We start from the raw sequence: 24,954 nt of genomic DNA on the forward strand, positions 1-24,954 counted from the left end.
TCAGCAGAGCAGACTAATAGTGAAGTCCAGCACTGCTCTACAAAAGCATGGTAAATCAAACTTTCTACCTGGCTTGTGTGTGTGCTGTAGCCAGCAACAACCCCTGGCTGGGGGCACACAGTCCTGCTGCTCACAGGAAGAACAAAAGCAACCTCCTACAATGCAATGAAATCCTTCCCCAGTTTAGCATGATTCCAGTAGCAGGCTGCAGATGCAATTTAGTCTCTGCTCGTATTCACATTTCTTCCAACTGTGCCAAGGGTGGCCATAGCCATATCTGAATGACAGTGTTATGTGCTAGGAGATGAAGTAGTGTATTGTTTCATTTTGTTCAGCTGTGGCTGAAGTCATTCCAATTTAGTTCTAGTTCAAGTTCAACATTTCAAAATAGCAACTTCTTCTTTCATTAATAAATAATTAAAAATTATGGCTTGAACCAACTTCTGTTCAGGAAAATAATGGATTTGCTTCAGCTGCCTGGATGTGCATTTAAGTGGGAGCTACAATGTATTTCTCAACAAGGAGCATGGGTAAACCTATTAAGGGTAAGCCCTTTTCAGCCCATCTTTCCTGACCCTACATGCATATGAACTGAAATAAACTAGAGCAAAGCTTCACCCTAAAAAAAGATATATTAACATTTGTACAGCTCTGCTTGTCTTCTGCTATAAAAAAGGGCTCTAAAAATGGTGTAGTTCTATATTTAGGGCCTTTCACTTCTATAACAAATATATTCATTTTATAAATAAATATTTTAACTGCTAATCTTACCCATCCGATTTAAGGTCTGAGAAACTGTGTTTTTTTCCCTTGTGCTGTCATAAGTGAAAAAAAGTTTTGAAAGTCAAATTAAGATTTCTGTTGTGTCCTCACTGTCTTCAGTAGCACAGTTTTACTATCTGGAATACATTTATGTGAGTACAGCTGCTGAGTGTAATCTCAAATCCCTTTTTTGGGCTGTGTGGGGCTAGCAGAAGTTTGTTTGTTCCAGTTAAAAGAGGAGAGATTTCTGAAACCATGAAAGGGACTGATTTAGAAAATAAGACAGAGTCAATGTATGCAATTAATTTTTAAAAAGTATAATTGTCCTCTACTTAGCATACTGAGTTAATATTATTGTAATTTTTCCAATACAAAAAATTCAAAAAAACAAAAAAAAAAAAGTCTATTTTTCAGTTTCTCAAACGGAATACAATAAAGAACAAGAGACAAAAAGGGGCCAGTGATCTAAAACAGAGACCATACATCCATATAACTGTGAATATGCAGCTGTGGTGACCTTACTTAACATATTTCTGGTTACAGCTCTACTTCTGCCTGCAATTTGCTGGTCATACCATCCATTAAAATTACTTTAACAGTGTCCTTTCTTTACAGAGCTTTTCCTTCCAAAGTCTACTTAAAACATGATTTCTTTTCATGGCAAAAGCCCTTCTCCCTATATTTTACAAGCATTAAAAGTGTGAAGAGGCAGACTTTCATGAAGTAAATGGCTGTCCTTTGAGTTATTTGTCCTTCTACTTTCTTTCTTCTCAGCTCTTGGAATGAATTGAAAAACCTGCATCCTTCAGGCAAATGCCAAAGGAATATATTTTGCCTCTTTTAATGGGAGTATGTCTTCCATGACATGACACTGTAAATGACTATAGGGTTTTATTTTTTGGGAAAATGTTCAATGATCTATTACTGGCATTAAGGCATGTCTTTATGAGCCATGTTTATGAATTTTGGACAGGGATCAAAAGCAGTAATAGTTTAAAGAGATCAACTCTGAGCCACTTTTGAACAATATTTTTACTACCAGAAATCTGCTTTCGTAGCCACTAGACTTAAATGGAAGTTAGTTTTTTCTTTCTTATATCTTTGAAGTTCTCAAAATTCCCACTTGACAGGAAGACATACTACTGTCTGTTTGTCTTTAAAATCCACATATTTACCTCTTCCTCTCAGAAGTGTATGATACTGAAATGTGAACATATGCACTTACAGTATTTTTATCTCTGCTGCTTTGTGTGAAATAAAGTAATAGAAAATGTTAGTACAAATTCAATACTATATTCCAAGGAAATATTATGAACTCTTGATGGGAGTTTTTAAACTGCATAATTCTTCTAAAAGAACTCTTCAATACCACTGCTCCTGGTTGTAAAAAAGTTCAGACTTGCAAGGTACAAGTGTGGGTTACATACTTGGTGCTTAAGAGATTATTTTAAAGAAAATACTCTTAAATGTAAATATGTTACAATGAAAAAATGTCTATATTTTTTACTAAGTGATCTATGATTCAGAAAGGCACAGAATTCTTCTGAAACCAATTAAAATGGCAAGTTAAGAATGCATTTTCTTCAAGTACGGCTTTCCTCTCTCTGACCTCAATTTCTGACCTTGATATCAAATAGTTAAAAGAAAAATATATATAAATATTAATAAATATTTCACTGTTAAGCGAAATGATTTTCAGAAATTTAGATGATATAAATTTGCAAGGAATTGAACTCAATATAGGCTTAGAACATAGCATATAATCAGACTTTGAAGAAGCTTGTTCCTTGAAAGGGAACCTAATTTCTGATAGTTCAAGTCATTCCCCTTTAGAAACGGAATATGACTATACTTAATAACCTTTTTTCTTTCCTTCAGCTCAATGGAGATTTTTACAAAAAATTCTCCTTGTATTGTTGGTCTGCAAAGGAATCTTAAAGCACAAAACTGCACTTTTCTCCACTTTAATATTTTCTCTATATTTCCAGAGTAGTTGCACAAAGGCTTTTGTTTAAGTGAAAAAAATGACTTATAAGTATAAAAATGGGACAGTGTCCAATGAAGCCCAACCACAGCTATGTTTCACAGAAAAAAACACCAAGTCTCCATCTTCTCCCACTGTACACAATACAGCTTTGATATAAAAATTAATAACTTTCAATTTTTTGTTATATATAGTAGAGGTGCATCATTGTCTTGTTGGTTTCACACCAAAGATATCACCAGTGTTGGCTTTTAAACTCTTAGTAGGACTATTTTATGTCTTTTCTTGGTGCTATCTTTCCTTCATTTCTTTCAGATTCACTGCAGCAATTGAAACAAGGAACACCCACAGTCTCTGTTTTAGCAGTACACATTTAGTTCCAAAATATCACACTGCTCATGAAAGATGAATTATTCAGTGCACTATTTAATAGTGAGAGGTCTGTAAATTGTTTGTATTTTAATTAAGCATAACCTAAATTCAGAATCAGGCCCTAAAATCTGAGGATGGTATTCTGGGTTTCCATTACTTTAGTATGCGATAGACAATTAATTTCAGAATATATATATTTAGTTTTAAGGGGGATTTTTTGAGAATTTGTTTCAAAATGCTTGTCTATGTCTTCCTATTGATCGTTGCATTGCACAGAGGAGTTACTATGCTGAAATTTATTAATTTGCTTTTATATTCATTACAGTCTGCAAAATCTTAAAGAACCTTTTGGATTTTTTTTACTTTTTTAGCTCATACAGAAAGAAAAAACCCTGATCTGGCAATGTTAAGACAAAAGTCTGACAGATGAAACAGAGAAAGAGCAAAAGGAGTGAATATATCGTTATTCTAGGGAATTGTGATGTTAACTGTAGGTGCCAAAACAATTTTTCCTGGGCCTTGACTAGAGCAGAAGGATGAGGATTGTTCTGAATTTTAAAACAATTTTTAACCTTGGGGGGAAAATGGTAATGAAAATAACTCTTCTTATTCTCAAGGGAAAAAAGATGGATTCAGGTTATTCTCTTTTAGGATAAATCTAGAAACTGATGTCAGAATTTAAGTCATTCTTTAATTAATGTTTGATGGTGGAAGTATTTTTTGTGTAATGAAAAAAAGCTTTTGTATACATCTATAGAGTGAACAACATAATTTCACTTCCTTTCAGGACATAGTTTATATCTAAGAAAGTCTGTAAGCTTTTTCTTATTTAGGCAACCTTACTATAGTCTTTTAAAAGCTGTAAATCAACTCACATTTAAATTTCAAAGTGCCTTTACCTTTCTCATATTATTCTGATTGCTGACAACCCTAATGACCTTCACATGATACCAACTGGCTGGTGATTAGCTACTCAAAGGAATACTAAGTAAGTTTGCTGATTACAAAATTGGGAGGAGTTGCTCACTCCCTTGAGGGCAGAGACTTTAACAAGCTAGAGAGATGGACAGTCACCATCAACACAAAATTTTATAGGGCTGAGTGCTGGATTTTATATCTGGGATGGGGTAACTCTAGCTGTGTGTATAGACAGGGAATGAGAGGTTGGAAAGCAGTGCTGTGGAAAGGCACCTGGGAGTCCTGGTTGATGGAAGGTTAGACATGAGTCAGCAGTGCCCTGGCAGCCAGGAGAGCCAACCCTGCCCTGGAGGACATCAGGCACAGCAGGGCCAGCTGGGCAAGGGAGGGGATTGTCCCCTCTGCTCTGAGCTGGGGCGGCCTCGAGCCTTGTGTGCAGTTTTGGCCACTGCAACATAGAAGAGTCGTTAAGCTAACAGAGAGTGTCCAAATGAGGATGATGAGGATGCTTAAAGGTCTGGAGAAGAAGCTGTATGAGGAGTGACTGGGGTCACCTGGTCTGCTCGGCCTGGGGAAAAGGAAAGTGAGGGGATTATGCTTAATTGTGGTCTTCAACATCCTCATGGAGGGAAGTGAAGGGGCAGACACTGATCTCTTCATTCTTATGACCAGAGACAGGACTCAAAAAAATGGCAATTAGGTGAGTTATGGGAAAATTTAGGCTGGATATCAGGAAAATGTTTTTCACCCAGAGGGTCATTGAGTACTGGAACAGGCGCCCCAGGGAAGTGACCCCAGCACCAAACCTGACACAGTTCAAGAGGCATTTGGACAGTGTTGTCAGGCACATGATAGAATTCCTGAGGTATCCTGCACAGGACTTGATGATCCTGATGGTCCCTTCCAACTCAGACAGGATTTCACAGAATTGCAGATAATGTGCTCTCTGCTAACTCTTAAATCATGCATGCTTCTATAACCTAGCCTGTAAACCTCTTTCTTGTCTAAGGCAAAGGGATGTTCCCTTTCTGTTGCTTTGTCAATTTCTTCTTTCTGTAATTTTTTTAACAGCACAGCTCCATCTCTCATTGGAATTCAACAAAGGTTTTTCAGGAATAAAAAGTGAGCAGCTTTTTCTGGAAATCAGGTTTTGCTAAAGTGTAAAATTGGAACCTTTGGATGAAAGCATGAGTCTGTCATAATTGGTATAAAGCAGTTTGATGAGTGGGGAGCTGAATGGTTGGTAAAATAAGAAACAGGAAATGTTATAAATCTTGTTGTCTCTCAATTTAGAGACAGTGAAATAGACTGCTTTGAGTGGCAAATTAATCAGTAGACAATATTTTCTGATTCTGAAGCAAAACTATCTTCAAAACATTAGTGTTGTTTTTAAAGATCGGGTATATAAAAAGAATATATGCCTTCAGTCTAGTTAAGAAAAGGAGCTTGTAATAGATATTCTCCAGGTACTAGAACTTAAGTCTGAGGTTAGGTCAGTTGATTAGAGCATGGTGCAAGTAATGTCCAGGGTGTGGGTTTGATCCCTGTGTAGGCCAGATGATCCTTCTGGGTCCTTTCTTCAGAATATTCTGTGAGTGTAATATACAGTACCAAGATGGACTTTAGCAAGAATGTTGTGAGGGTCTGTGTCAAAGACCTTACAGAAGTCTAACTAGATGACACGTGTAGTTCTCATGTGGTTATTCCACTGTAAAACGCCACTAGATTAATCAGAGAGTGATGATTATTTTTTCAAGCCACACAATTGCCTGCAACACAGGACTTCATTTCATAGCTAGCAATGAAGAAATATTTTTCCATTATGCCAGACAACTATATAAATACAAGGAAATTGCTCAGTGCTGTGGCTGCTTTGTAGGATGCTTTTGAAGTAGGAAGAGTTTGGCACAGTGGGCAGCTGGTGTTCTGTATTTTAAGGGAAGGCATCACTTAGTCTTTACTTGCTATGTCTAGGTCATGCATGGTTATCCTTTTTGGTGGCTTTGTAGCCTGATGCTGATGGCTGACTTCTGTCTCCTATTTCCAACATTATGAACTTATCCTGTCCCTTTTTGCCTCTCCTGGCCCTTGTCTGTCCCTGCTTCCAGTGAGTCAATGCAGCTTGCCAAACCAGCAGTTTTAAGGTTTTTTTCCTGTGGTTGGTTTTCTGCTAATGAATGAATTAAATGAGCTCACTGAAGAATCAAACAAGTGCCAGAAGCAAGACTTTGGAAGTCTGGAAAAAAAGGCTGGGTAAGACAAATAAGGAGGAGGAGGAGGACTCCAGCTGCCTTTGGCAGCAGCCAATTATTAAGTCTTAGCTCACTTTACGCATTTGTGCCCTCCATCTCTCAAAAAATCTAGAGCATCAGCAATCAGGTGCTCAGATTTCAGCCCAGTGGATAAGTGACTACAGTATCTAGGTAAGATCCACCCATGAGAGACTGTGACTTAAGAGAAAAATTTATTACATATTTCTTCTGTTGTTTTCTTTTCCACTGACATATGGGGTATTTTTGTGTATTTCTATTATTAAGAGATGCAGTTTAATGTTTTATTCTCTCACCATACATAATATTTGGCTCTCTATGACATAATTTAGATTATAGTCTGGATTACTTTGATGGTGGGTGTTCAGAGGAGACTAGTTTACGTTGAAGTCACATAAGTAAAGGACTGTAAAATGAACATTTTCATGGGATCATGTTGACTAAGTTAAGTGAGAAATATATTTCTTACTCTTGTTTCTTGTTGTTTTTATTGTTTTACTCTTCTTACCTTATACTACAAGGATAGCACCCAATCTTCAATTGTTGTAATTGCTTCTGTGTTAAATTTTAGAAACACGTGCATGTTTACTGTTCAATCCAAAGCTTTGCAGAGTTGCCTAATAAAAACCAAATGAATTTATACATAGAGAAATAGCTTCTAATTTATTCTGCTGAACATCTTTCACAAAGAAAACATTTCAGAAAATGTGAGTCTATAATTAGTGTATGATGGCCAACTGACAGCTAAATGTATTTGTAGGGTCTCTGATGAGGAAACACCCCAATATTTTGCCTGTACAAAGAGGGAGAAGCATTTTTCTGTATTTATCTGTGACCTAATAATCAGGAGAATGTGGTAACTCCACTTAAGCCTAAAAAAACCCTGATAATAAAATCTGGTGCATTGGACAAGACAGCACCTCTTAATTTTTTTTTTTTTTTTTTTTTTTATTTAATGCAATTAGATCTACAAATCCAAACAAGACCTTTGCAGCATTGGTCTAGATAGTCATGGAATTAGAAGTTATGTCTGCTTATAGCACACTAAAAAAGGAAGCTTAGGAGAGGAATCCTAGGATGGGCTGGGTGAGACCCACTATGTGAATCAGTGGAATTATACAGTGTGGGCTTTACAGACTTGTTCTTCCCTGTCTTCCTCCAGGCACTGCTGATCTCATTTCTGTTTGCAACTTTTGAGTACAACTCAACTAATTACAAACAACTAATATGAATGAAGAACAAGATGCACAGACAGTTCTGAGCTGAAATGAATCTGATCTCTAGTCAAGCAGATGGTTTCAACAGTCCCAAAAAGGGAGAAGTGGGTCAGAGTGTATTCTCCTGCCTGCTGGTATTAGGAGAGTATACCATAGACACATTGGCAAGCTTTTCTTTACCATCAAGAGAATTGGGAGCTTGAATTTTTTAATAATAAACTCACATTTTTCTTATAGCCTCACGTGACTCCAAAACTTCATTTGGAATAAAATATTCAGATATTGAAATAATGAGAAAAGCAGTTACTTGGACCTGGTTATTATTTCAGATGTAACATCTAGAACCAATATCCAATAAGTTTGATCTATTGTCATTTTGCCCCAGGTTCCTAGGAAGATCCTACAGGGAACTTGGGCAGATCTGGGGAAAAAATTTGTGCAGGCAGCAGAACCACCTTGGTCACTGAGGACTTTTCAGTCCTACCAGTGCAGCCATGCTAAGAGGAGAAATTAAATGTCTCTGTCCACATTAGTTCAAAATGTAATAACAGACAAGAAAAACACATCTGTCTTATCTATCTCATGCCTGCCTATGTGTGGGGATTTGAGGTCGCTACATTTCCCAAAGCCATTCAGACTGCTGAAATGTTTGGATAGGTCTTGGCCTGACACACTTTGTGACCAGAAGCAATTTTGTCAGCTGCAGACAGGCTGCAGTTTTATAGTTTTACTTCATTGTGTCCTGTATTATGCCAGGCCTTTTGTATGTAAAATTTGCTAGCTTCCTTCATGCTAAAGACGTTTAGTAAACCAAATGATATATGATTATATATGATAATAGTAAGTACTTTAAGCAAAATGTGTTGCTTTCATTCTCTGTCATTAAATCTGGTGTGCTCCACCCCATGCAACAGCTGTTATTCCAAGCAGCTTTGTGGAGCTGCCTCAGACAGTTGTTGCGATGCACCATGTGCTCTGGATGTAATTTTATTTTTTATTTGGCAGAATTGCATTAGTGAGTGACATGGTCTAAGCACAGGACAGAAGCCAGCCAATTTTTAGTGTGTCTGGCAAGGATGTTTCCAAAGACCCCGGCAATGTCAGTCACCTCCCCTGTGAGGTTTCTCCCTTCTGTAAGGTTGGTATATTAATGCTGCCCTCAGAATATGTGTAGGAGAGCTAATTAACCAATTGCTGTATCAATAATTCAGCAGATAAACTTGTCTACATAGTGATCTGAGCTTAAATAGCATTTTATTAATAAAAAACAATCATTGATAAGGAATAGATTAGGGAAGTTAGATGGAATAAATATATGTATATATATAATGTTTATAGCCACTGTGCAAAACTGAAATATTGAGATGGTGGTAAAAGAAAGTGCAATGGGAGGCTTTTTATACATAGGAGATTTTTATCTTCACAGGGTAGAAACAGAAGGGTGAGATGTTGCAAGTCCTGTTTTGAAACAACCACCATATTATCAGCATACTACTGCTTAAATACAAAGTATACAAATACCATGAGAAAAGAGGCACGAAGGACTACTTATGTGTCTAAATCTGACAAGGCTATTTTGAAGAACCTTTAAAGTTTTTAGTACAACCTTCATTTGACTTGCACTTAAAGATCATCTCTGTTAGTCTAGTGACATTTGCCAGTCCCTTAGGTTATGATTTAAGATGGGTTTCATTTAGTTCACAAAATGTACACAACTGCATAACCTATTTAGTTGCAGCAAGCAAGTAAAACTTACTCTGTTTTATTAATTTTTAAGCACAGTACATAATTCAGCAATGCAATACATTATTGAACTGGTAGCATCATGTTTCCTTTCAAATTGTCTTCTTTGTTCTTTTATAAAAATCCTGTGCCTTTTCAGAGAAGGCTTCCCTGTTGACTGCCTATTCCTTCTTGCTGAAGGAGTTGCATTAAATGTTCTTTTGAATGCATCAAAACCATTCAGTGTGTCAGCAGCATGGAACCACAGCACAGAAATGTGGATGACCTTACTTTAGGGATAAGGATAGCTTTTCTGGACCCTTTTTTCTACCTGCTAGATGAAAATAACTTCATTTCCAATTCACATGTTAAATAGGAAGCAAGCACTGATTGGGCTTTTTGTCAAAATTGTTTTTATACATGAAAGCATTCCAGTCTTACTTTAGTTCTTTAATTCTTGATAGAAAATGGACATTAATTTCAGTACAAATTCCACAATGAGACAGTGATCTTGCCTTTTTATATGCTGCCTTCTATTCTTGTCCAAATTGGTTATACACGAGGATGACAAAAATGACCATTGTAGATCTCACCTTGATTTTTAATTGTTGTTGGTTATGACATACCTGCCCATGCTTATTCAAAGTGTATGTGCTAAAAGGAATGCAATGAATGGATAGGTACAATAGGTGTGTTCCTGAGACCAGTTTCTAGTTGTCAGAGATTCAGAAACACAGGATGAGGTTTACTTTGCTTAGCTCTCACCATCATAAAGCTTGCTGTTAATTGCAAACAAACTTCTAGGCTGCCTCAGAAGACACTGAAAGATGCTTGAGACTCATCTCTCGAACAGGAGGTGAAAAAAGCAGTTTTCTGGCAGTTAAAAATAAATGTCTAGGGGAGATTCGATGTCAAACTTCAGGTGGCTAACTTTGGATGAGATGTATTTTGTTCTTGAAGACCTTAGGTCAACTTTCAAAATACTCTGCATTTTGTTCAAGTGTTGATTTTGCATGCACACCAAAAAGAGGAAGAAATCTTGGTATCGACAAACAGCAGGTTCAATTTTATTTAAATTTAAATAATTGAAAGAGATATTAAATATGTAAAACATCCTAGAATTATATAAAGTGGAATATTGACTAGTGGGGTTTTTTTATTTCAGGAGATAAAATTAATTATTATTGGTTTTGGAGGGTTTTTTTTTTCAGTAGAACAATTTATAATGTCAGAAAAATACAGTCATTGAAGGGAACAAGTGGTTGTATTTTCTGAGCTATGACTATATGGAAATTGCAACTCTTCTTGGTTAATATAACAAATAAATGTATGCTCTGTCTTTTTTAAAGGGTAAAACAGTAAAATGTGGGCTTGGTTATGATTTATTTTTCCCCACAAAAGAGTTTCTATTGTCTGAAAAGTGATTATCACATTATTAAAGTTTTTCTAAAGGGTAAAAAAAAGTCCAAACCCTCCAAATTTTTATTTTGTGTGTACTCATAACTCCATGACATTACCACTGGAATTTGAGTTTGTACATTAAAACAGTAGCAAAAATCTATTATTATTTCTTGTAACTCAGGATGGTACCATTAGGTTATGGAATCTTAGTTAATGTTAATATTTTTTATTAGGTACACTGAAGAGTGTAGCTGAATTCTTCATTATAGAATGCTGAATTTCAGTTTTAAATGAGCTCTGGTTTTGTTAGTGTGTAATAACACGAGTTGCTCAGGTAAGTTGGAAGAAGAAACTGCTAAAGCAAACCAGGGATTAAACTGTGCATATAATGATTAGCTATTTTAACAAAACCTTGTTACCAGATTTTGTGATACTGAAAGTAGGTTTGAACTAGGAAATTCTAGCAACCCTTGCTTAGTGGGTGTGCTGTTATATACCTGAGCCAGCTTTGAATCCAAGCCTCCCCATGCAGGGAAAATTTCACATAATGGGGATGAATAGATCCAGACAACACGAGAGAAGGGCAGTCATCCAATCTGGCTTCCTACAAAGTTAGAATTATTCTATCTGCACATGCCATAAAATGTGTGAAATCTGGTTTTATGTATTCCATCTATCCTAAACTCTACCCTTTCTCATATGAGGTTGTGCAGGCAATTTTCTATATACAAAGTCACTTTTTTTTCCTTACAGGGAGCTATCTATTAGTATTTATTAAGCAGCAATTAGATTAGAGTGCATAAGATCAAGGAAATTAACAGTAGTTATGTAAATTTCAAGCTTTTTTAACACTGACATGTGTGCTGTATGCTAGTGCTGTTTATGGCACTTAAGTCTCAGCTGAAAAATATGTAAAGCTCTATGAAAGTAGAGATAGTAGATATAGAGATAGCATCTCTATAGATGCTCATCTGAGGCAGTTTGTGTCTCTTTGGTTTGTTTTTTTTTTACTACAGGAACCACAGGAAGTAAATTGCAGTCAACAAGTGTCTCCTGATGTGCTGCAGTTTCAGACAGAAGAGTGCAAAATAACTGGTGATGGTAATGGAAAATTTAACTAAAATCATCCACTTTTAGTTAAATTTTCTTATAACTTTTTAGGACAGGCACATTAGACATTCATGCCTAACATACTTTTGTGGAGAAAATGCCACAGTTTTTGGTAGTTTAGAGTGGAGAATGTATCAGCTGTTTTTTGTTTGTTCTTAGGGCTCAAAAAATCCCATTGCTGGACTAAATGCATATCTATGTAAAATGTTACAAAGTTTTTGTATGTTCTTTCTATCATATTTTTTTCTTCTGTTCTTTAAAGTTCATATTAGCTCGAGCCTTCCTTGACTTCAGTCTAGCTGCCCTCATTGAAAACTATCTTATAAATAGTGGCTTATAAAACCATGCTTTAAGTTTTTCCTCAAATTAGCAGTAGTGTAGCAGGAGCACATATGTATATTTACTTCATTAAATAACCTATTTTCTTTTGTTTGCTGCGAAGTTTCTCACTTCCCAAATGAAGCACTGAATAGCTTTCCCATGCGAGTTCCAAATATCAATCAGATCTTTTTACAGATGGGGCAATATGAAGTCTTGCTGATCTTGTCCCATTCAGCCAGCCAGAAAATGGTGTTTGAGAAACTCATCTACTCAATGGCAGATTTTTCCCTTGATGTTTGACTGATGAGTGCAAGGTATCCTGAATGTTTCATGACCTAGAGGACTCAAGATGTCTACTTTTTAGTTCTTACAGCTTGCCGATAAGCAAGGATAAGCTCTGTGAATATTTAGAAACATACACAGATTAAAAAATATTAAATATTATGGCATCTTTATGGAATAAGCTAATGGTTTCCTTTCACAAGGTTAGTCAGAAGCCAAATATTCAAATATGAAATCTAAGTAGTGCGTTAGGGAGATGCTCTTCTGAGACAGCTAATTCCATAGTTACTCCACTGCAAAATCTGTAAGTTGACAAAATATGGTGGGGTTATTTGTTTGGATTTTTTTGTTTTGTGTGTATTTTTTCCCTTTTTGTTTTATGGAAACCCATCAGTAGAAAACTGCCTTGTTGGAATTGCCTGTTCAATATATGTCTCTGCTGTACATAAATATGTAAGAAAAGCTATCTGATACCATTCAATGTTCATTCAAGCATTCAAGTAAAAAATGGCAACCCTATTTCTAGCTCTGTCAGTGAAAGAATTATAAGCATTTCATTCACCACTTATTTCAGAACAAAGCTATTTAACCTGACACTTACTTGCAGGAAGCTATATCCAGTAGTGGCTGATGTATGTCCAATGCTTTTACCCACTATTAAAAATCATATTGCTGGGCTGTAGCAATAGCTTTTGCAATCATATGTCTGGTTATAAGTGCGCTATAAATTTTGATTTCCTGTTGAAAAGAGGCAGTTATTTTACTACAAGAACTAAAAGGTGTTCATGATTTCAGGTTTTAGTAGTCTCAGCAATACTAACAAATAAAAGTTGATATGGAAGTTTTATATCTGGACCCGTAATATGTCAAAAAGAAATACCAGGGTCTTAAAATTATCTTTAATTGAATACCTCCTCTTTGCTCAGAATACCATGTTTATTTACCCTTGACTGCTCTTCAGGTCAGACTTTTTCCTCCAAGTCCAGTATATCAAATGAAAAGCTAAGTAATTTCAGCCATAGCAGAATATATATACAATTTAGAATAATGAGTATGTCATTTTCTTACCATATCAACAACCACACAAGAAAAATTTTGAAGAGGTAACATGTCAGGAAAACATTAAAACGGAAAAGAGCTAGTAAACTTGTGAATCAAAGCTGAAGAATAAGAAAACTGATAAGTAAGTTGTTAAACAGCAGGTTCATCTAACAAGCAGTACTGATTTAAAGCAAACATTTTGTTTTGTCAGGGCTTTAGTTGCAGATCATTACCTTAGTGCAAACTATTTCCATACATATTATAGTCTTATGAATACTATTCTCATAAAACCTGTTACAAATGGAAAACTACTTTGGAAAATACTTCAGAGTATTGAACTAAAAAAAGACTAATTCTACTTGCACCCAGTCTTTGTTACAAAATGACATAAATGTTTCTCGCTACCACTCCTCATAGCCATGAATCTATTCAGCATTACATTAAATGTAAAAGAAAAATTTAAAAATAATTTTAAAGAAGAAATCTATCAAATTTTAGTTTAATTCCTGTATTGATTAAAAAAGAAATCATAAGCCCCTGAACTTAAATTATGCAGTCAGTTCATAAGGCAGAAATTAAAGCTGACCAGAAACCACAGTATTACTTGCATATGTTTTGTGGTAAAAATTAAATTTGCTTTATACTTTAAACTTCAGTTATATATAAACAAACATGGACTTTTCTGATGTTGTTTTTTTTGTTGTTTCTTTTCTTGCAAATTAAAAATATACTTACAATATTCTATGGTTATTTTTTAAGCAAATTGTTAATGTGTGTGCATGTGTATTTTCAGCTCATATACATATGCTCATATTTGGAAAGCATTTAATTAGACAAGAAATATTAGTTAATATTAAACATTTATTGTCTTTCAAATGTAATGTAAAAAACCAGTTATATGGTTTTTCACTAAAAACAGGAATCAGATTTCAGTTTTCATAAAAATAACTAGGATGCTGCCATAACATAAGGTACCATAAAGATCAAATGTTACAAGCATAGCAGATGTTAATTCTTGTTATACACACTCACTCAGGAAGCCCTTGCACCCTGCTTAAAGCTTTAACAGAGTTAAGAGTTCAAAACAGCTGTGCTGCACTGAAGGACACTAAATGTGTTTGGGTTTGGCTTGAATTAAATATCTCCCCTCCAAGGATCTTTTTCCTAATAGTATGTGCTAATAAATTTGTTGCTTTTTTTAAACTGTATTATGAGGTCTTGTTTCTTGCTAATCACCACCCAAACCCACACAATTAATCACAGACTTAAGTCTCAAGCACATGCTAAAATCTGAATTTGCTATTTTCTGGTCACTTGACTAGAGATATGTATATTTTAATAAGAGTCAGAGAATTTTTAATTAAACTGGTTACAGATTTGTTGAATTACAAATTGGATTTTTTTGAGGCAGGATTTGCATATGAACTTTTGAATATTTTCATGCACTGCTTAAGAAAAATGTCAGGTCTGGGTGTCATAGCACAAATGCTTTATTTCTTCTAGTCTGAGCAGAACCAAGTATTTACTATTTTCATTCTGCACTAAACTGTGGCCCCAATGACATATGTCATTCCTGGTTTAAGTATTGGTGCTTATAGTTCAGCTACCTTAATCTGATTTTAAGTCAACTTTTATTGACAAACACACTGAAAGGAATATTCCAGTATAATAGTTCTGGAATACTAACCTGCAGCCTTAATATTGGATTGTACTGTAGATCAAAGTGTGCCTCCTCCTAAAGTCAGTCATGTTGAGTTTCAAAGTGCTACAGCAAGTGCTTCTTTAATTGTATTTGGTGAGAAAACAGTCACTGTTAGTGTACTGTGACACTTAATAACCCTTCAGTGTGTTATAGAGGCAGGCAGTACCTTCTTTAGAGATGGAAATTTCCTTGGGTTCTTTGCTTTTGGGCTTGTTTTATTCCTCAGACTCTTCTATATTATTTCAAGTTTTTGTTAAATGTCATTTTCCACCTTCACCTTCCTGTTTGAAAACATGGCAAAACAAATCAATAAGGATAAACTGGGGAAAAAAACCCAACAGCCCACACACTTAACTTGACCACTAGGGGGAAGAAATGTTAAAATTTGTCTTTCTATTTTTTGATTGGGTGAAGAAGAAAGAGGAATAAAGATGAGGAAACCAAAGTTCTGGTATTGTAGGAGGGGAAAGCAGCTGCAATGGACAATTGCAACTGACTTAAAGGTAACTTGCTTTTTACAACCTGTTTGTAACATAAGTAAGAGAAACAAAGGGACTCTGCAGAAATTTTCAACCATTGATTTCTTCTTAAAAATAGTGCACTTTCCAAAACTGAAAGAAAATATATTTGTGCATTGTTGAGCCTCAGAAATTGTAATTTGCCAAAATTTTGAGAGATTGCTCTAGTAGCCATTATTTTCAAATAATGAAAAATAATTTTTCAGTGAAATAATTTCTTTCACATTTTTTCCACCCATCTAGATTTCATTCATAAACTTATGGATATTCTGCTCATCTACCTGAGGGTAAAAGAAAATGTTGATGTGCAGTTGACTGAGGATATGCCTATAAAAAATTGGCTCTGACCCTAACTTGTGTCAAGCAGTTGGCATGACTTCTGATTAGTAATTAATTAAATCAATGCCAGCAGACACTAATGGTATCTTTCCATAGAATAGCATGCCAGACCTATTAAGGATAAACTACTTGATACTGATTCCTGTTCTAGGCTTTGTCTGTTCAATGGGATATCCAGTCAATGTCATCATGTGAAAGATTAATTTAGAAAAAATGTTGTCTAAAATATTTCATTAAAACTAAGCTCAGAGAATCGTTTTTGCTTAAGCTGCACTACTTGCTCCCTGGATAGGGAAGCTGCCAGGTTACTACAGGATCCAATTACTTAAACCAAGTTCTTTAAAAAACAAAGATGAACAACAAAAAACCCTAAAACCCCAAACCACATTTACTCTCCTCCTCTCATTTTGGTTGTAGTTTATCAGTTTTGATTCAGCAAAGTCCAAGAATATTGCTAGATTTTAAGCTGCGGTTCTGGTTGTAAATATAATTCAGAGCAACTAATGATTTTCAAAGTATATAGCAAAGTTCCTTGTGGACTTCCATTTCAAAGAGAGTTTTTCTGTTGAACACCTTTTGCTCTGTAGGCAATGTCAGTCCCTGACAGCTGATAGACACCCACAAATCCTACTTATTTTTATGGAAGGCACTTCTCAGGATTTGTCATGTTCATTGACCCTTTTCGTATCAAGAGGTCTGATTTAAATCTCTCTAAGTGAAAGAAAAAGAGGCCACAACTGTCCCTCAGTTGTAGTTATGTAAACTCAAGTAAACTTCACTGGTTTGGAAGTTTTGAAGCTAAACACTTAGGATGGAAAAAAACCCACTGATAATCTAATTTAAAGCATTATTATGAGAGGTGCTGCTGAACATTGTTTATGCAAAATTAACAACAGCATTGCAGGAGTGGGATTAGTTGCCTGTGTCGTATTTGTGATGAGTTCTAATTGCTTGTTTCAGGACAGTGAAAGAGGAAGAAGCACATGAAAGATTTTTCTAAGCATTTTCCAAATATGGTAATTTTCACTGGCTATAAAACCTGCCCTGCTTTTCCTGGATTGAGCTCACTGCTGAGCTAGTCAACCATACCCATTGTCCTACAAAAAATTTATGTGAGGCTTTAGCATAGGAAGGTTTTGAACACCTATAGTTTCTTTGCCTGTCTCCTTTGGCAGAAGGAGGACAAGTTTACAAACAGAAAGGTTAAGAGGAACAGTGAAAATAGTTCTCATGCTGTATGGAGGCAGGTGCTTTGAATCTAAGAATTGTGCTGGATGTAATGATTGGATGCAGAGGATGGACTGCACTAAATGTAATTATTAATGAGTCTAGGGAAGGTTGCTATTGCACTCTTTGTAGCTGTGACAGATACACCCTTTCTGAAGCAACCCCAGAAGAAGCCCAGCCTTAAGGTTTCTAAAGCTGAAGTGTTAGAAAGCAATTATTTTGGATGAGTTGTGTTTTGAGAATTGGTTATTTTATTAAGGAGCTTTTTTTTTTTTTTTGCTTGGTATAAATAAGCTGCCTGAATCACAGGTAGCCTTAGGTTTGTCTTTAGAGGTCAAGCTGAAAGGACTGGATATTGATGTAGCTGCTGTTACACGGACAAAGTTAATTCTAAACTTTTTGCAAGGCTGAAGCCCATGCGGTTATTGCTAACACTAAAGGGAGAGGATATGTACCCTGGTGTTCATGTCATTTTCTGAGCTGCGCCTGACTTCAGAGAATTTTAATACAAATTTTTACTCACTTTTGAAAGACAAAATATATCCTTTGCTACATGCCATGGAAGAGGTTCTCTCATGCACTTTGATCTGTGGCTTCTCCTTAGATGTTGGTGAGCGCAGATGACATTAGGTGTACCCTGTTGTCTGCCTCCAAGGAGCAAAATAACCCTTGACAGTCATGTTTTAAATGAGTGTGCAAGTTGCTAGGAGTTCTAGGCTCTAAGTGAAACACTGGGGTATCTGGCTTCATGAAGGTATTTTAGAGGGCCAAACAGCAGAGGCTGACCCCTGCAGACTATGATGGAAGATTCTTAGGCCAGACAACAGGCTTCCTTACACCGCTTTACTACTATTTGCCTCTCATCAGGAAGGTATCATTGTAAAAGGACATAACTTCTGTGTAGCTCTAACAGAATAACAGCAAATGCCAGGAAAGTTATGGTGTGAATTCTGCAAGTTCCTGTGGTATAGGAAACATTGAAAGATTCCTTGTCTGTCGAAAATTGTGGATGCACAAGTCTTTGGTGGTGTGGAAGGACAAGGGATCATTTTCAGCCTCTATTTTGTGTTACTGTGGGCTTTATCTGACAAGTGACTGCAAGGTCTGGTATGTCCTTTACCTCGGAAGAACTAAAGCAGCCACAGCTAGAATCCACAGAGTTTGTCATCATCCACAGGCATGGCACATGTACTGATATGTGGGTGGCATACCTGTGACCTAACCTTCAGAATTCAAAAATGGTTTATTAAATAAGACCCATTTTATTCTAAGCGTGAAGCTCTGAAATGCATAGTTGTTCCTTAGAGGTGAAAGACAAACACCTCAGAGCATTGGTTTTATACCTTTTGTTAGAAATAGTATGTGATTTCAAAATATTAGCCCTTAAAAGCAAATATATTCATATTAAACACACAATTCTTACTACAATACTTTTCAGGGTTATGAGCTGACTATTTGAAGGAGTCATTATTAATTTGATAAATTTTCATAGCTTTTATCTTTAGAATTTTCCTTAGAGGTCTATTAAAAAAACAAACGAACAAAAAAAAACAACCCACAAACCCAAACCTCCTATCTAGTTTTGAAAATAAAATTAGTCTGTTTAGTGTCAAAGGTTATGAATACTTCTTAAAATGTCTTCCTTATTACTTATTCCAGCAGTACTGCCATATTGAAAGGTGCTTGAAATCCTTAGGGATGAAAGTTGACAGGTGCTGTATGAATGCAAAATGTTATCTGTGACAGATCTGGGTCAAAATCTTAGTCAAGGCAGTAAAATTCACCTTTGTTCCACCCGTGGTTGTTGCAAAGGGCAGTTCTGAAGCCTTCCTTGATTGCTCTCAGTGGCTCTTAGTCTATTAACTGAGTGCCATGCTGGTGGGGTCAACTGCTGTTTGATATTGTTCCTCTGGGAATGTTTTGGGTTATGTAGCCCAAGAAACACTTGGTTCCACACAGATGTAGCTATAAATATCTCTTCTTTACCAACTGCATGGTGGTATTGAGGGAAGGTAAGGAAAATATAATTGTCAATGAGATCTTATTTGAAGAGCTTAGATTGTACATGAATGCCATGATTTTGGATCCTAAATAGGTAACAGAATTTTTGCAATAAAACTAAAATCTTGGCAGGATCAGCTTCAACTTTCAGATAAATATCCAAAAGAGACTGTGTGTGATTTGAATAGAGGAGTGCTGAACAGTAATTCTGGGTTAGTAAGTAAAGTATTTGGAACTTCTCTTTTTGCCTTTTCTCTCTTTTTATGAAATCAAGACAGGAAAAACACACATATTGTACTGAGGACTGGTCTTGGTATTCAGGCTTTGCATTTAGAAATTTTAAAGTAATAGTATCGATATGACTTTAATAACTGATATGCTTGCAGTTCTTAACTGAACTGTTTTATGGCTAAGTTCACAAAGACCTTGTATTTTAAAACTGCTTTAAAAATAATGTTTAAAAAGAGGTTTTTAAACCATTATGCATAATTTTAATTTTTTTTTATGGTTTTGGTTTCTTAAATGTTTTTTTCAGTCTTCTGTTTGAAATAGCGTTACTTTTTTTTCAAAGATACATAAATTCTAACAGAATTTCTGTATGTATACTTTTAAAGTTATACTTAATTTTCTCATATGTGGAAATTAAATTTTGTTCTGAATTGACATTTTTATTAAGATAATTGATTTGTAGTTGATAACAATTTTATTATAGCTATGGTGGATATATATTTTTTTTGAAAGGAGCTATTGTTTTGGCTTCTTGGTGTGACTGCTAGAAACATCGCTAATCCATGAACACTACAGGTGATTTTAAAGCATTTTCTTGTAGCTATGACTCCTAAATTTTAGTTTGCAGTAATTTATATAAATGACACAGTATTTGTTACTGTTTGAGTCAAAATTATCGTAAGATAATCACAATTTACATAACAGATCACAATTTACACTGAAATTGTTCTTTCCCTTTTTGGAGGCAGCTGTAACACCTGCTTCTCTGCAGACCTTTCTCCTTTGGTCTGTTGAATTCATTCTTACATACTTGAACATGATTGAATGCATTTATTGTAATACGTTATGCCTTTTATCTCCTAACCAGCAGCAACACAGCAATAAAATCCCCTACCCAAAACTATTCACGTGTGCCCTTTACCTCGCCATGCATGTTAATTTTAAGCCAACATACTTTGTTTGAACACAAAATTTACCTAGTAGAATCTCCTCTGTACCTATTAAAAGCACTAAAATCTGTTGTGCATTTCTTTTGTACCTACACCTAGCAACAATAATGTGCAGTTTATGTACCTCACAAAATTACTCCAGAAAGAAGATTTGCTCTGGAGAGTAGAAATGCTGATATAAGAGTGGTATATTTCTCCCCGAAATAAAAAACCTATTGGTAAACTTTGCAACCTGCTGTTTGATATAAATTTCATATTTAAATCTTACTTATTGGGTGTCTTGAAGCCTAACTGTGAGGTAATGTAGGACAAAAGTTTCAGATATTCTTCATCACAAAATGTCATGAGTAACTGATAGTAAAATGTATCAATTTTATTAAAAATACTGTTTTAAAAATTGCTTTTCAGATTGTATGGCATGATCTCTTTAGGACACAATAAGTCTCTTCCAGGGTGACAGAAATAAAAAAGTAAAATAAGATTTACCTCTTGTCATGAAAAAAGCAAGAATGGACTTATATGATTTCATTTTAACGGGGCAAGTAAAATGAAATGAAATTCACTAGCACTGAGTTCATGTAAATCTGTGCCTTATTTTTAGTATGATAAGCCATAAAATAAAAGACAGAACTGACATTTAGATTGGGGTTGTGAGAATGACCCCAAGGTCACTAAATCCTATCAGGCCATTTGTTACATAAAGCATAACAATTTTGAAGTGGTTATAGGTAATAAGGGCACAAAATTAGCATCTGAGAACTGTTTAAACTTGCATCTGTTAAAATTATCTCTGATATATGTACATTGTGAAATATATGTTAAATTTTATTTCAGTAATCTGCAGTGTTTTTGTTAAAAACTTATTGTATCAAGATAGAATTTGATATGCACTTTTGGAGTATAAGTTCTATTGTTTTATCATTTGTTAAATTATACACTTGACTTGCTCTTCTGCAGCCTTCATCATCATGGCTAGGTTTCTGTTTATTAATGTTCTCTCATAATAACAATGAAAAAATTGGTCTAAAGCCAATAATTGTTGCACAAAAAAAAGGAGAATATTACTGATATGTTCTCTTTTTCTTGCATTTGAACAGGCTTGTACCATATGGTTTAAACTCTTTTACACATAGTGACTACTCAAATATATAATGGCTGTTACAGAATTTCTTCATAATGTAGTCTTATTTTATACATGATAATCTAGATAAAATTGTCCTTTTGAGCAATACCTTACATATGTGTAGGTAGCTCACTGGAGTTCAAATAAAATATAGATTACATGGCTCGACTGAAAATCACTTTCCAACCAAAATAAGTTGAGATCCCATGATATAGATCACACAAAATTCCACCTGGAAATTCACATACTTTCCTGATTGTTTTAGTTGGTCACTTTGGGATTTGTTTTCCATACATGAAATTGGCAAAACACTATGCAGTGTTCTTAAGGTAGGAAAAAAAAATTCTACATGTCCACACTATGCATATCTCTATAGCAAATCATACAAAGCCATGAACAAATTAATTTGTGACCTTCTTTCTTACATCTGATTATTTAGTGCATTTGTTATTTTCAGACTAAAGATTTATAACAGTTCTATAACTATAGGTTATAGTTATATAACTATAGGTTCCAGAATGGAACTGAATATTTTGAAAAGTGTCATATAAAGAGAAAGTCAAGTGGTGCCCCAAGTTCTTTTAGAAAGTGTTGTTACTATTGTACAAATACTTTGAGGTTTCTTTGACAGAAAATACTGCACTTTATGGAAAACAGGGAAAAATATCTGACCCACACCTAGAATCTTTAAAAGGGTCTAAGATGTGGGCTCTTTTTTCAATGAAAATTTTTGTTGAGATTTGCTTGTGCTTGCTATGTCAAAAGCTCTCGGCTCTACTTGTTTTATATATGATTAAAAAGTTGAATAATATTTTATGATAATGCAGTAATTCCATTCAATGAATATAAGACTTCTATGGTCCTGGACATACCTGATGGATGAGGTAGTTGCAAAAATCAATCTAGTCTAGTTTTTGGATGAAATTTTCAGAACTATTAAAAATAGTCTCTTTCTTACACAACACAAAGGCTGTTGTTTTGTTTGCTAAGATCTCACATTCATTAATCGCTTCTCTAATTGCTTTCTGGGGATTTGTTGGCTAATAGAGTTATCTTTCATTGTTAGAAAAATCTGACAGTCACTAAATAATAATAATAATAATTTAGCAAAGTTAATGCTGTTCACATAGTGGTGCAAGTGGTGAATCTGTTTAATCACCTTTAAATAACTCCTATTTAGTTTTACACTGTGACAAAAAAATTCAGTGGAGACGTAATGGAATTAATACTCAAATGGTTGTGGATATGAACCATGTCATGCTAGATTTTTCCTTTGCCTGTGTTCTAATCTTACATCTTTTGAAGCCAGTGATTAATGGTTTAGGGATTCTGTCTTCTAGGACAGCTTAGAATTGAGCTAAAATTTTTTGATGTATATGAATAAGGTCAAAATTTTCATACTTGATATTTCAGATTTTTTTCCTTTCCTAGGAAACCTTATTGACAAAAATGGAAGCTTTTAGGATGATTTAGCTTGACTTAGAATGTAAAATAATTTTGCATACAGAGATTATTGATTTGGGTAATTTTAAATCAATACAGATGAGTTTTGCTGTGGTGCTTGAGTTATTTGAGGATGAAAACAATAAGTCTAACAGAATAACTGTTGCATTCTGTTGAAAAATCTGTATTGGATCCTGATGCAAGCTAGCATTTGTGTATGTGGTATGCAATTCTGGAATAAGTATCAACTTATATATATAATCACTTAGAGATTTTTTTAACTGTTATTTTTGAGCTTTTTCTAAGTGCTATTAAATGATTGGGCTGATTAGGCAACCTTCTCTCTGGCAATACAGCCATATCTTCTATGGGCTCAATAACACAAGATGAGCTTATTTTAGTGCTGAAATCTGGTTGGGAGTTGTGCATCTCTATTCCCAGTACAACATGAAAATTACAGGAATGGTAATAACACCAAACATACTGACAGGAGGAAGGAGTTATTTTCATAATGGCATCTCTAGTTAATAGTTTATACTAAATATTTTATTTACTGTTTTAACCATAAATTCAGGTTTGAGATTCTCTTTTCCGAGGACCCAAATTCTCAGAAATCCCAGAGACTGCTCAAAGAGTAGACATTTGATTTGTTTAAGGGTATGCACAGGGAGAAGTGTTTCAATTAATTTTACTTTCTTAAATAGCTTTATTCTCGAATGACATAGTTTGAAACAAATAAGATGTTACACATTAGGTAAAGCATTCATCTGAATTCCACTTTTTCTTTAAAGGCTGTTTATATAATCAATACTAAGCATGCTTTTGGATAGACTACAGAACCTGGAGTGGGAGGTAGGAGCTTTCTAGGAGCGACCTTTGCAGTTTTGTGACTTCTGAGCACATCTGTATGCACTTGATAGTAGACTAACTATGATCTAGACTACTCATCTAACATGAATTTCAATTTGTAATGAATACCTAATCTTGGAGGGTAAACTTATTCATATGCCAAATTTTTATTTTTTCATTTCTTAGTTTTGGGGTAAAGACACAAAATTCTAGATGGTTTCAACTAAATGATGTATGGGTCAATATTTATTATCAAGTATCAGTCTGCTGTAGTTTAGGTATTGCTTAAATTCTAAATTGGTTTTCAAAAGTGCAGTGGAATTTATTTTTTGTGTTTAGGATTTTTACAAACATTTTATTCGAATTCCCCCTGTAGACCGTTTTCTCTCTAGGAAGTTTCTATGCATTAAGAAAAATTGCTTGCTTCCTCTCTCTAGGTGGAGCTATAAAAGGCAACAATGGACATATAAAAGGCAATGACATTTGTTTATCTCCATTTCCTGATGTTTGTTATTTTGGCAGCTGTGCACTTTCATTTTGCCCAGTGCTCCATGTACTCCTGTATTAAAGGATACATTAGAATACTGGATTTGTATTTTCCTAGGGCTGGTGAATATGGAACACTCTAAACTGGAATCCCAGAGGAATCAGTCTATAACTCTAATTTAAATTTCTCAAGGATAGGACAGAATAAATGTATTTCCATGTGTACGTTTTCCTCATTTAATTACCTTTTCAATGCTGTTAGGCAGCCTTATTTCCACTGTTGAGCTGTATTGACAAAATCTGGATTAGCAACCCCTTTTTGAAATTCTTTAAAATTTTAGAATGAGAGATATATTGATATTTTCTGCACTAAAGATCTCTGAATACAAGAAATACATTTTTCTGATGAGAAATGAAGCAGATTTTTTTGTTTGATTCTGTGAGTGGGACTGATAAATGCATTTCACATTACTCCTTGTCCACATTGTCAGCCCAAGCCAAGCTAAAGACACTCAACTTCCACATTTCATTTGGCTGTGGACTCACAATTCCCAAAAAGCCAAGAAATGGCTCACAGTGTTTTTCAATTACTACATGCAAGGAAATAATGAATGAGGTAGGGTAATTGCAAACTGATTTATAAGCAGATGTACTTTGACTACTTTTGAAAAATACTTACTCTTTTCTC

General features: G+C 35.0%; 1 protein-coding gene across 1 annotated transcript in view; it reads left to right on the forward strand.

Annotated features, from left to right (window-relative positions):
• The first annotated feature begins 416 nt into the window (after nt 1-416).
• Nucleotides 417-24,954, forward strand: part of GRIK2 (glutamate ionotropic receptor kainate type subunit 2) — a 307,573-nt gene continuing 283,035 nt past the window's right edge. Inside the window, exon 1 of the mRNA XM_058834895.1 lies at nt 417-545. Coding sequence (XP_058690878.1) covers nt 506-545 — 40 coding nt within the window. The 5' untranslated portion in view covers nt 417-505. The remainder of the gene's footprint in view (nt 546-24,954) is intronic.

This window comes from Poecile atricapillus, chromosome 3 (genome assembly GCF_030490865.1).
Source record: "Poecile atricapillus isolate bPoeAtr1 chromosome 3, bPoeAtr1.hap1, whole genome shotgun sequence".
In the NCBI taxonomy this organism is placed as follows: domain Eukaryota; kingdom Metazoa; phylum Chordata; class Aves; order Passeriformes; family Paridae; genus Poecile; species Poecile atricapillus.